This window comes from Cololabis saira, chromosome 16 (genome assembly GCF_033807715.1).
Source record: "Cololabis saira isolate AMF1-May2022 chromosome 16, fColSai1.1, whole genome shotgun sequence".
NCBI lineage: Eukaryota > Metazoa > Chordata > Actinopteri > Beloniformes > Belonidae > Cololabis > Cololabis saira.
The window spans coordinates 24,721,565-24,735,144 of NC_084602.1; the positions used below are offsets into that span (position 1 = coordinate 24,721,565).

Below are 13,580 nucleotides of genomic sequence, written 5' to 3' on the forward strand. Positions count from 1 at the left end.
TTTTTTTCTCGCAAGTTACAGCTTGGTAGAAAGTCGTTGTTTTCTCCCTTCTCGTATCTTCAATCCCTTCCCCGTTTATGAACACAGTCCCGAGGAAAATGCCGCTATGTTTTGGAGAGGAGGGCGTATAATAATGCATCCATGATCCACTGGAATCCTGAATCCTTGCAGCTGATTGGCTGCTGGGTTCTGCCTCCTGTTGGGACGGACCTGTTGGATAAAAGGACCATTTTCTAAAGGACTGTGTGTTAACACAGAAGATCATGCATTGATTGGGGACCGCCCTGAAAGACGCCGTGGTGACAAAAAAAAGGGGCTTTTTGGAGAAAAAAAAACATGACGGGAAAACAAGGCGAGGTGATGTCGGAAAGTTTAAATCTGTCGGAGAAAACCTCTCTGGGTGCAAATGGAGGGAGTAACAATAACAGTCACCAGGCAAAGAGCAGCGTCGCATCCCATCCGCCCCACAGGTGCACCGGCTTCGGCATCCAGGAGATCCTGGGACTGAATAAAGAGCCGTCGGTGACACCGAGGAGCCCGCTGGGCGCGCTGCCGGCCGGAGCGCACCTCATCGCGGCCAGGTCCATGCTGGGCCCCGCCGGCATGGGAGTCGGCATGGGATTAATCGGCCCTGGTGGAATTCCGTCCTTTTACAGCCAGCCAGCGTTTCTGGAGACGATGCTGTCGGACGGACAGGACGTTCACCTGCAGCCCCACAGCAGGTCGGCGGGCCCGCTGGACACCAGCCAGTCCGCCAGCTCAGGTGACCTGACAGCAGCCTGATATCTGCACCTGAAGCCTGATTTATGGTCCTGCGTTAAATAGACGCAGAGCATACGCCTGAGGGATCGGCGTAAGCTACGGCGTAGGGTCTGCGTTGGTGTAACGCGGAACCGTAAATCAGCCTTCTGAGTGTGTGTGTGTGTGTGTGTGTGTGTGTGTGTGTGGGGGGGTGTGTGTGTGGTGAGAGAGACATGTAGACGTGTATTTCTGGAATTATTATTAGCCTATTATTATTATGTTATTATTATTGTTGTTGTTAAAGTGTGAGGGTTTAAATAAAAAAAAAATGTAATGGTTGGTAAGTAACGGTATTTCATAAAAGTCAGTCTTTGATAGTGCCCTCATTGCCTTCATTTATTTAAAATAAATGCCTTATTTGCTCTGTTTTTAATCCAGATTCCGAGGATTTATCTTCAAATGAACGCAAACTCTCAAAGTCATCAGTCAGTCAGAACAAGAAACGCAAGAAAAGACGTCACCGGTTAGTGTTTATGTCTCCAACTGGAACGTATGAAGATTATTAAGCCTTCATAAAATAAAATAAAATAAAATATATTTTTACTAAATATCGCCTATTTTTGTTTCAGTGGATTTTATTTTATGATTATTATTATATATATATTTTGTCATGGATATCGATTGTAAAATGCTGCGTATCCTGTTATAAACTACATCCAGAAATTCAACATTTAAAGGTCTGAAATTCTGGACCTTGTTATTGTTTATAATTCGGTACACCAATTTTACAGATATTAAATGAAATATATGAAATGTTCATCCCCTTTCATTTTTATTCTTAGTTGTTGGGTATTCCTTATTATTATTATCTTTTTATCTTACTACCCTGCTTTAAAACGTGTTTTTTGGTTGTTGTTTTTTTCGCGGACTCCTTTGAACAGGACCATATTTACATCATATCAACTGGAAGAGCTGGAAAAGGCCTTTAATGAAGCTCACTACCCGGATGTTTATGCCCGAGAGATGTTGGCCATGAAAACAGAGCTGCCTGAGGACAGGATACAGGTTGGGTGAATTTTAATAGTCCTTATATTAAGCCTTATTAAGCCTTATATATTTTTAAGTCATGACATGTTTCATAAGTTTAACTATTTATATTTATTTATATATAGCCTTTTCAGTTTAGAATAATATATGATTCCGTTATATTTGTTCATCATTTATATACAGTATATATATATATATATATATATATATATATATATATATATATATATATATATATATATATAGTTCATGGGTCTCCTCTGTTACCCTCCTCTAGTGTATATATATATATATATATATATAGGCTATATATATATATATATATATATATATATATATATATATATATATATATATATATATAACTTTCTAATAATCAGACAATTTCATGTAAATGTAAATAAGGCTATATATATATATATATATATATATATACAGTATATATATATATATATATATATATATATATATATATATATATATATATATATATATATATATATATATATATATATAGCCTTATTTACATTTACATGAAATTGTCTGATTATTAGAAAGTTTTCAATAATCACCATCTGCCATAGGTCGAAAAATTGCTTCGCAAACATAGGCCAATATTTATACACACACATACATACATACATACATACATACATACATACATACATACATACATACATACATACATACATACATACATACATACATACATACATACATACATACATACATACATACATACATACATACATACATACATACAGTATGTAAATGCATGCATACACATGTATATATACATACACATGTATATATATATATATATATATATATATATATATATATATATATATATATATATATATATATATATATATATATATATATATATAATAATTATTATATTGTTTTAGATAAGATGTGTATGTATATATCTAAGTGAAAAGTGCATTACAAATAAAATGTATTATTTTGTATTAATTGTAGGCCTATCTATAAATGCTAATTAGAGGCAACTCAAATAAAAGAACACTGATGTATGTCTGAGATTATGAGATGATGGGCCAAAATAATTCTATGCATGCTTGAATAATAACATAATGAAGTTGGAAGCATCAGTTCCAGTGTGTTTCACCTCTCTGAGTCTGAGAATCATCACTCGCTGTAACACGTGAGTGCAGGTCTCAGGTCCCTCTCACACTCCCGGGATGTTTAAGGGAAGGTGGTCTAAAACGATCCCCTTTAAATCGATCGGTGATGTTCCCCTTCCGTCGGAACAAAGCCGCTCTCCGCCTGCAGCAGAAGCATCCTCGCCAGGACGCATAATCTCTCATCAGGCGCAGTTGGATGTGAAACAATTTGTTCTCGGTGAAGGAGCCGCTAACGACCTAATCAAGCTATCAAGGCGGAAGAAGATTGCAGTGTGACCTGGGCCCATCCATCTGCCACGCTGCCTTTTAATCTCATTTTCATTACGGCGCCGCAGCAGTATGGCCGGGAATAAATAATAAAAAGGGAAATAAATAAATAACTCCGGGCCTGCTCTTCTGCCTAAATAAAATTAACACCCAATTTTCTCATTGAGTGTAATTAGTTAAATCAGACGAGCTCTGGAGGCTGGCTCTTGCTGCTGCTGCTGGAGAGACGCAGGGAGTTCAAATGAAATAACTACATTGAATTTATTAGCACGGGTCAATAGCGCTGCTCCCCCGAGTCCCGGTAGTTTAATTTCCCGTGATATTTGCCCGCCTGCCCACCATCGATTGGGCCTGAAATTAACTTATTTTTCAATCAGTCTCCTCGTGCCCCTGGGTCGCTCCTCCTCGACGCTTTCACGCACTGGCTTCTTTTGAGGGACAGAGAACCGAATTATAAGATACACATATCTTATTTGAAAAAGGTGGTTATCATAGGAATTATCAAGTTAAAAAAAAAAGAAAAGATAAATTGATGAGATCAATTGGATGGTTTGGAGTTCTTGAATCTTCTTTCTGGCTTTTTCCTCTTTTCCCAGAGTCAGATAGTGTCAGAAGAGTGTTGAACAGTCCCAATTAGTTTTGACACAAAGTTTTTTGGGCTTCAAGTGAAGTGTCTTGACTCTGAAATGAAAATACCTCCACAGAAAGCTAGACATGAGAGGTGACAGGGGGAGGACATCTCTCACACCTGTTGGCAAAAATAAAAGATCAATGTTATCTGGAGTCACTGTGAATCAAACAGGTTTAGAAATAATTCAAAGATTAAATCATGGTTGAAAGCAAGAAAACAAAAGTACTGTGAAAACGTTTACCTGAAAGAATGCATCATCTCAGAAAATGGATGCATAAGATTTGTAAAGAAATGTATTTATTATTCGTCAAGCACTTAACCAAACACAAGCCAGATTGATTTTGCACACCCACCTCAAAGTTAGTTCCTATTGATTGCTTGCAACTGATCAATAAAACGTTAGCAAACTATTTACTGATCATCAATAAAGGCAAAAACCCTTTTAGGCTTCTTTTTACAACTGGCACATTAATACGTCCGGAAACTGGACTCTTTGGAGTTCCTGACACAGCAAGAAAAAGTCCTTTCATATTGTGCATCCCTTCTTCCCAAATTTCCGAGACAGGACTACTTCAAGTTTTTGTGTAACAGTAAAACATGCATGGAGCAACCAGTGTCTGCCATAGAGAAAACCCTTAGGTGACACATTTCCTGAGGTCTCTCAGTTATATTGAAATGCCTGTGATATACTTGGCTGAAATTAGCAATCTCACAGCTCTCTTCTCAGGACTGGTTAACTTCTGTTGGTCTGGGGGTTACATTCAGCTTGACTGCACTCCACCCCCCTCTTTTAAGGTTGTGCCTTTACATAACAGCTTTGTGCTACAACGGAAATATGTTTTGGAACCAAATTACAATCAACAACCCCAAACTGGTAGGAAAATAATGAAAATTCCGGCAGATCTATTCTCACATTTCCCTCGTTTATAGTTCAATGACAGAAGGTTGATACTGATCCCTCCTCAAGGCAAAAGAGTTTGACCTCTTAAAAAGTTGTTAACACCACCCTAGTCAATGTTAGAATTAAAAAACACTTGATGATGTCAGTTTCAGCTGATAACTGAAGGGCGTTTTTGTCTACCATAGGTATGGTTTCAGAACCGCAGAGCCAAGTGGAGGAAGAGGGAGAAGTGCTGGGGCCGCAGCACAGTGATGGCTGAGTATGGGCTGTACGGAGCCATGGTGAGGCATTCCATCCCTCTCCCCGAGTCCATCCTCAAGTCTGCTAAGGATGGCATCATGGAGTCCTGCGCCCCCTGGCTGCTCGGTGAGGCTGCAGTCTTACAGTTTCCCAGCTCTTTTGTGTCTCCTTTCATTGCAATCACAATTTATAAGCACTAGAGATTGTTTGTTTGAGGCACTTGTTCTGGGAATTAGTTTCGCAGTTTTATATTGTTTGCTAAGGACAAACCCTCAGAAAAGAACGTGAAAAGTACTCATCCAGCATCTCAGTAATGCATTCCCGTTGTCCATTTAAACATTATATTCTAAACAGAAACTATTTTTGCTTGCTATTTTCAGTCCAAGATGGCTTACCAATCAACAGACGCTATTCTAAATATGAATACCCGCAACTTTTTGCAGGGATGCACAAAAAGTCCATGGAGGCAGCAGTTCTCCCGCAAACAGAAAAGAGCGATGCACCCCAGCAGCTTGGCGCTCAGAGGCCAGAGGACGCCGAGGCGGAGGAGAAGAGGTCAGAGGTCAAGTCTGCCATTTCGAAAGAGGAAATGAGAGAAAACAGCATTGCCGCACTCAGGGCCAGGGCGCAGGAGCACAGCGCCAAAGTGCTGGGGACAGTTTCTCATGACAGACTGCTGGAGGGCAAACAGGAGAGACAGGCGGCCGGGGAGAGGGCCAATGATCCCCCAAGTCCGGCAGAGGAGCCAAGAAGCCCTTAGAGAATCATATCAAGAACCTTTGGACTATTATTCTCATGAGTGAATGCAGCGGACTGATTGCTTTCAGCATGAGTAAAGACGAACTGATATAGATTCTCATCCACCACTGACTTCTCTAAGCTGGCCTTCATCTGGACTTCTGTGATGAGACACCTCATGTGGTTGGCTCGTGCACAAAAGACGCAAATGCACTTTTTTCTGATTTACCTCCACGTTTACTCTTGTTGCTTTGTCAAGAGAGCTTAGAGACGCTCTCTTGACAAAGTGGGACTAAGAATGGTTGATGTATATAATAGACCCCGCAGTTATACAGAGAGCCAGATGAGAAAACATTTATCCAGCACAACAGTTTAAGCACATTCATTACTACCAATGTCCAATGGGAAGTCAGCGTGTGAAAGCCACATTTTACTCTTGACATTTGTTCTAATCGTGCTTGTACACTTAATATAAATGGTGATATCCTAGATAACAACCATCCCAATGACGGTAGGAGAAAGAAAGTAATTGTTGTCCCATTCCATTGTATATAATTGATATATTAATCTCTTTCACAAAGCCACAATTTGAAATATGTTTCTTGTAATCTTTAAAATGTCTGTGTTTTTGTTCCAAAATATGTATAAGTCAAATTTCAAAGCATAAAATGGAAAACACTGTTTATTAAATGTGTCTTTTGATGTCTACTCTTTGACTTCCTTTTCAAGAGGTTTGTTTAATCTTGTGCGTATCCGTTGTTTGATGATGTTTTACTGAGCTGGGACACACTGGTGGCTTGTCCGTGGTGTACTGTGTGGCAGCTAGGACTGGCTCCAGCCCCCGCTGTGACCCTTAATAGGATGAAGCGGGTGCAGAAAAAAGGATGGATGGATGGATGGTGTCACTGTAATTCTGGCATGAAGTCGCCCTTCTCTGGCCGAGTAGCTACTCGTTGCCGCTTGATACTCTGTTGTCCGAGCTCATTAGGGGATAGTGTGCAGATGCATTCTTTGGTTAGGCTGTGTAATCCGTTGCAGTTGAAACCCTTCAATTTCAGATTAAAGATTGGGTACTTGTGCTTTTGGGACTGGCAAAAAAGTTAAAGCACCTCCAAAGCGGGGATAACCTCAGCCTGATTTCAAACCACTTTATTAGATGCTGTTACCAGCTCACACACAAGCTGTTTCATCCTCTTATCCGCATACTTAGCCAAAGTCTTACGGCTTTATTTGTTGACCGTCTCCACTTTCCCCTGGCTGTTCATAAAACTTTGAATTTGGGCATTTAAGCTTTACCAAACATCAGTGTGGACACATTAGTGATAATCCATTTCACATTTTACACTTCCTCCTCAGTCAGCTAATGCGGCTTCTTAATGAGTTGAAAAACTGAATTCAACTGCAATTAAACAGAGAGCAATTTGAAAAGTCAAGGCTTGACTATTATCACTAAATTGCTACTTGAGTGTGAATGGCTCTTGGATTGGATCCATGATGTGACTGGATGGAGAAAAAGGTTCCTAATTACATTGTTGACAGAGATAAATGCAATTAAGGATTTATCTTATGTGGAAGGAAGTGTATTTTGGGGAAAATAAGAAATATGAATAGCCTATAATGTATATTTGTATGAAAATCACAATTAAGCTGTAGAGTCAGTGTGTGGGTAATATGTGAGTATCTACAAACATGAAGGCCCTCTGTTTTACGTTAAGAGCAAAGGCTGATATATGTAACTACTTTAGAAAACATATGCCTGAGGTATTTCAGAAAATCCACCTGTTTTTTTTTTTTGTATTTAAACAGGAAGTCAGTAACCGGATGCTTGTCATCCAACTGTCCAAAGTTTTCTTAACATGACACTAAAATAGTATAACATGACTTAAATCTAATCTCTTTTTGACTCAACTCTACTCAGCTCAGCTTAACTAACCACACAGCACCTCCTCTTAGGTTAGAAACAACTTTAATTTACTTTAGTTTATCTTAGTAGAGCGTAGCCTAGCCTACTTTAGCTTATGGCCACCAAACAATTTAAACCATATATAAATTGTAAATAATTGTTGAGATTTAAAGCCACCTAAAGGTACAAATTTTGAGTAAAATGGTCCAAAATTATTGTACAGATTGACACACATCCTTGTTCTACACACTAATCAAATTACATATAGTTCTAGCACATAGCACATTGTGTTCTTTTCTTAAAAAACTTGACTTGGCTAAAAGAGTGCAGTTTGCCAGCAGGAACATTTCCCTTAAAATGACAGTTGAATTCACAAATGTTATTGGTTTAATCATCCAGATCAAGAGAATTACAAGCATATGTTTTTAAGTTAGAAACAAACATCACACATAATGGGACAAAAATTCACACAGATTGAAATGAACAACCGTCCTCAACCCAATTCAGTTATTAAGGCCAAGACATACAGAGTGAGGATTATGCCTCTAAAGTGCAAAGCTATTTAATCCTCTGAGTGGAATAGAATGTTAAGATAGATCAGATTTGCTGAAGATCAAGCTGTTTACATTGAATACGAGGAGGTGATTCACAGTATCCCTCATGATGGGCTGCGACCCGTTGAAGACCATCATAAGATCATCTCAATCCCTGCAAAGTGACTGGGGAGCTTTAGGAAAGATTTCGCGTTATGCATTATTAATATTCAATTTATTTTTACTTTTTTGATGGGGTTCTAGGAAATGTGATTTCATTGGTGGGATTAAGCGTATACACATAATATTTGGAGGTCCCTCAGCTCCAGTTTTTCTCTGGCTAAAAATCAGGTAAAAGCACTGAGAGTTGAAAAGTGGTGTCATTCTGCCCTCTGCTGCACACATATATCAGTGCACATAAAACCGGAGCATGTCAGCCGCCACCAATCACAGTCGAATCCTTTCAGTGCTGCTATTCGCTTTATATTTCATTGCACTAAAACTTGACGGATAGAATTTCTGCTAATTTCTTCTAGTTTTTAGTTGTAAAGATCAAAGCTCGCCCAACAGTGACTGATATAAAACCCAATGTCAATCTGAAACTCCTCCAATGAAATAAACTCACACTACAGCCAAAGAAATGTATGTGTACACAGTGTTCAGATTTAAAATGAATTTCTTTTTCTTAAGCCAATTGTTCTGGATAAGAAGACCTCCTTGATATCATGTAGGGAGCACGTTTTGAATTTGTGAGTCTCTGTTGTGCATCATCAAGTTCACCACAAATTTGATTTAAAGAAGACATTTGGATTAAAAGTAACAAGTTGGCTCTGCAATCTCATAACCATTAATAGCCGTTTTGGAGCTGTAAAACATCCTTCCTTCCTTGGCTGATTGCCCAGTCTGAAAAACGTAGTTTTAATATAACAAATCAACGTTTTACCCTATTGATATAACAAACGTTGTCCCAGCGGGCGCTATAAAATGTTTCCTTCATCCAGATCGTGGTAATCCTGATTACTTCAGTCGGAAGACGTTGAACTTGGTTTTGAGTTTGAGTTTGAGTGACTTTGTTTTACTTGCTCATAGTATATAAAGAATAAGCTTCAGAAATTAGATTAAAAAACATCATGTGCGGGTCTTTATTTAAAAATCTAGAAACTGCTGTATTCAAAGTGTGAGGTAAAACAGTAGAGCAAAACTAGAAACACAAGATGTATTTGAACATTTCATGTCCAGGATGTGAAGAGTGTGCAGTGATGATCTTCCCTGACCTCCCCTGTTCTTGACCTCTGACCTCAACAGATGCTGGACAAAATAATCTTCTATCTGCACCTGATTTAGGGTTGCCACCCGTCCCGTAAAATACGGAATTGTCCTTTATTTGAGAAAAAAATGTTGCGTCCCGTATTGAACTAATACGGGACGCGATTTGTACCGTATTTTCATTAAGTTTTACACCATATTCTAGTTGAATTATTGAAATAAATTAACCTTTACACCAAAGTCTAGTTGAATTATTGAAATAAGTAACTTTTACACCATATTCTAGTTGAATTATTGAAATAAGTAACTTTTACACCATATTCTAGTTGAATTATTGAAATAAATTTACTTTTACACCATATTCTGGTTGAATTATTGAAATAAATTAACCTTTTACACCATATTCTAGTTGAATTATTGAAATAAATTAACTTTTACACCATATTCTAGTTGAATTATTGAAATAAATTAACTTTTACACCATATTCTAGTTGAATTATTGAAATAAATTAACTTTTACACCATATTCTTCACCTGTAGGCTATATTACATCTGGGCTGATGTGGACATACGTAGCATAGGAGGCTATTTCAGCTGCTAGTATGGCTGGCTGTCTGTACAGTCATGAAAATTCAATGCTATTAAAACACTTTAAACTTTAAATCAAAACATTTAGTTTTTTCATATAAAATAAACACATTTTTATTCAGTTTAGAAGTTTAGGGGCTTTTTTTTGGCTCCTGCGCTGCTGAAATCAGGGCGTACCTTATTTCTATTTCTGAAAGGTGGCAACCCTAACCTGATTGTCCGTTACAGTCTTCTCCTGTCCTGTTTGATGGCAGATCCAAACCACACAGCGATGGAAGTGCACAAGACAGACTGGATCCTGAAGCAGGTTGACCTTTGTGAGTTGATGCAGGAAATGTAAGGTGTGTCGAGCAAACCGTTCGGCTCAATAGAATCCACATCCAATTATTCTCAGCAAATGTTTGTTTGACCAGCTAGTTTCTTCTGGCTTTCAATGACTGAAGCATATAAAAAAGTGTTATTAATTATGCTATGTTTCACACTTCTAGTGATTTCATTTAACAGCTGGACTTCATGCCGGGCGTTAGGGCTGTTGTCTCACAGCTAAGAGGGTTCCGGGTTCAACGCTGGCTCTCTGTGTGGAGTTTACATGATCTCCCTGTGCTTGTGTGGGTTTTCTCTGGGTGCTCCCATGCTCTAAAAATATGGATGTCGGGCCAATCTTTGACCCAAAATTCAGTTTAAGAAATGATGCATTTTCACTGTATCTGTATCCTAGAGAATTATTATTTTTAGAGTTGGGGAGACACTCTCCTTACAGAGATCTACGATCAGTTCTGCAGATGTTAAAAATTGAAACTAAAAATGATCGTGTTAGAAAAAAATAATCATCTAACACTATATGCACATTACCCCAAATTCAGGATATTTTTTCTACTTTCTCACTGATTGACTAGTATAGGTGAGATATAGTAAAAAAGTTGATTGTGTGAAATGGAGACTTACTGGTACTTGCTTATCACTGAATGCAGACATGGCTCGCTGCAAATGCAGTTACTTCATTCCCCATAATCTGCAGCACATGCTGTATCTCTAATAATTGCTTCCTATTTGGTAATCTTACCAGCTCTGTATATTGCCTGGAGCTCCTGAGTATACTCTTGAGCATCAGCTCAGTGTCGGAGTCACACTTCATCTATTCAGCCACATGATGGCAGTCTTGAACACTTAAAAACGTCTGACTAAAAATACAGCTTTATAGTCACATACTAGGCATAATTATTTCAATCTCTGAAAACCTGCTGCTGAAACGTGAATTGGATTCTGACATCAATATGCACCTGCAATGTGGAATAAAGGGGGATCTTTACTGCAAGCTGGTACGCAGATGTGGCCTGATATCGTGATCAATATTCATCATTTCTTACCACTCTTAGGTGTCCGTGGTGATGAGGCTGTCTGCAACGACTTACGGTTGCTGCACTTAAATGATGTGAGCTGATTGTGGACTAATTTTATCTTCAAGGTTCATTTTTCCAAAAGCCACTTGGAGAAAGACAGCTCTCGTCTACACCTGATAAGAATGATAAACATCATAATCATTTCTACATGAATCAACTAAAATCAGTATTTGGAACTTGTGACAGTATCACTTTGTGCCCGTAATACTAATGCTACTTTAAACCCACAAGCTTTTTGATTAAACTGATGGTTGAAATCAGCTGTTGATGTCTGCAGCTTATTTATACTTTCATTTTGATAAATGAAAGTTTGATAAGTGTGGGTGAAGGAACAGAAGCACTAAGCACTACCGCCACTGCCATTTATGGAAGCATCAAAGCTGGATTCATTTATTCTAATATTTAACATATGGAAAAATGTAGAACTGCTCATAAAAAAAAAAGAAATTCTTGTAAAAATGGAAAAAAGCTGAAAGTGCTTTGACTCTTCCAGTGTCAGCTGAAATAGCATGATGGAAGTTCTGTGTCCTTGGTAACCTCCTCTAAATCCTCTCTATCACTGCTGCCCCGCTTTCTAGTAATGCACAGGTTATCTCTTAAAGTAGCACTTGACTGCTTGTCCCAGAGAGATTTATGATTTGTGGCACAACACCAGCGTCCGTCCACTGCAATCTGCCCTGCAGCCTTCAGTGCTCAGCTTCCCCAGCAGGCCATCTGTGGGCATTTGCACCAGCCAGCTCCAGCCATCTGAGCAAACACAAACTCTGTTAGACTCTGTTTACTTTGATATTATCTTACCAACTTTTATTACATCCTGCTTCGTAATTCTTCTCTTAAAAAATGGCATCTTCCCTTCCTATGAAGTATCAGGAACTCGGGTTATAATTAATAGCCATTGCATCTTGCTGACTGTTATCTCAGAGGTGCATTAGAGGATTTTGCTTTCTAAAGATGGGGGTTTTGAAGAATGTTTAGAACCATGAAGGAAAAAAGGAAAAGGAAAGTGGGAAGTGTGTTATTATCAACACAAGCAGAACATGAACAGATAGACTCTCCCTTGTCGCTCAAAAGTGATAAGTGAAGCCAGAAGATGAAGCTGGGAGGACCTTATCAGTCCAGAGCTCATCCTGGCAAATGGCGTTTCCACACAACAGAGAGGTATGTTGCTGTGTGACAAAGGTGTGAGGGCAGATAAGCATGTATGTGCGCAGTACTTCAAAGATGAGTTTAGCTCTGATGTGAGAAACAGAGAGACAGTGATAAACAACACGAACAAAAAAAAAGGGTGGGGGGTACAGATATGAATGCTGAGATTTGTTGTGGTCACAGTTGCTGTGAGGATGTCTTCATTTTCTGGTGCAGAGTGAAAGGTGCTACAGAAATGCTGCTGAAAATACAAATGTCATCTCCTGAAGCTAAGGAGAAATAGAAGAGGTCTTCATTTCCTCTCCTTAAACCCTGTTTTGTCCTCACGTAAACTATCAGTATCAGATTTGGCCATGTGGTTGATATTTAGGTTGTGCTTGGAATTTCATCAACCTTTTGTCCCTCAGTTATGCACAAATATGATCTAAAAACAAAATCTTATTAAAGATGAGCTCTAAAATCAGATAAACAATTCATTACACATTACACATCTCCGAGTGGCAAATCTATACAAACCTCTGCTTTCAGTATCTGATGTGACGCTGTCGGTATCTCAGGCAACAATAATTGCTCTGACTGCAGCAGAAAGTGCTGATCAGTCCTGCATATGAGCCTGGGGGATTAAATGCAATTCCTCTGTAATAAACAGCCTCAACTCTGGTCTGGTCCACTGCTCACGCAGAGGGAATATGTTGACTTGAATTTCTTCTATTTGTACACAGTCTGTCTGACCGTGGACTGGTGGGGTCCAGACTCTGCAGAGATGCTGATGGTGAGCATCAACAGCTCTTTATACTGACGAATCACCTATAAAAACATGTAAAAAGCCTTTTGTCGTGATGCACTTCTGCACACATGTATTGTATCCCACGAATAAAAAACACCTGATTATAATTTCCAATTTAAATTAATTGCTAATCCTTTTGGATCCTATTTGACACTTACATTGAGTGCAGAAGGTTTGAACATACTTGTCGAATGAATGTCCAAACTTATGGTACTTAATGGTTAATGGTACTATATGTATGATG

At 38.7% G+C, this 13,580-nt stretch overlaps 1 protein-coding gene across 2 annotated transcripts; it reads left to right on the forward strand.

Moving 5' to 3' along the window:
- Positions 1 to 236: 236 nt before the first annotated feature.
- Positions 237 to 6,359, forward strand: vsx2 (visual system homeobox 2). Of its 2 annotated transcripts, none has more exons than XM_061743563.1 (5): positions 237 to 763; positions 1,180 to 1,264; positions 1,683 to 1,806; positions 4,921 to 5,101; positions 5,356 to 6,359. In XM_061743563.1, exons 1-5 carry the CDS (start codon positions 337 to 339, stop codon positions 5,733 to 5,735), a joined length of 1,197 nt encoding a protein of 398 aa, XP_061599547.1. In that variant the 5' UTR covers positions 237 to 336; the 3' UTR covers positions 5,736 to 6,359. The 2 variants fall into 2 exon arrangements, with proteins under 2 accessions (XP_061599547.1, XP_061599548.1); XM_061743564.1 differs by having other exon boundaries at positions 5,419 to 6,359.
- Positions 6,360 to 13,580: the final 7,221 nt, after the last annotated feature.

Coding starts and splice junctions, on each gene's coding strand:
- vsx2 (XM_061743563.1), top strand. CDS start 337: ATGACGGGAAAACAAGGCGAGGTGATGTCGGAAAGTTTAAATCTGTCG. Junction 764..1,179: donor CAGCCAGTCCGCCAGCTCAG/GTGACCTGACAG, acceptor TTTTTAATCCAG/ATTCCGAGGATTTATCTTCA. Junction 1,265..1,682: donor CGCAAGAAAAGACGTCACCG/GTTAGTGTTTAT, acceptor TCCTTTGAACAG/GACCATATTTACATCATATC.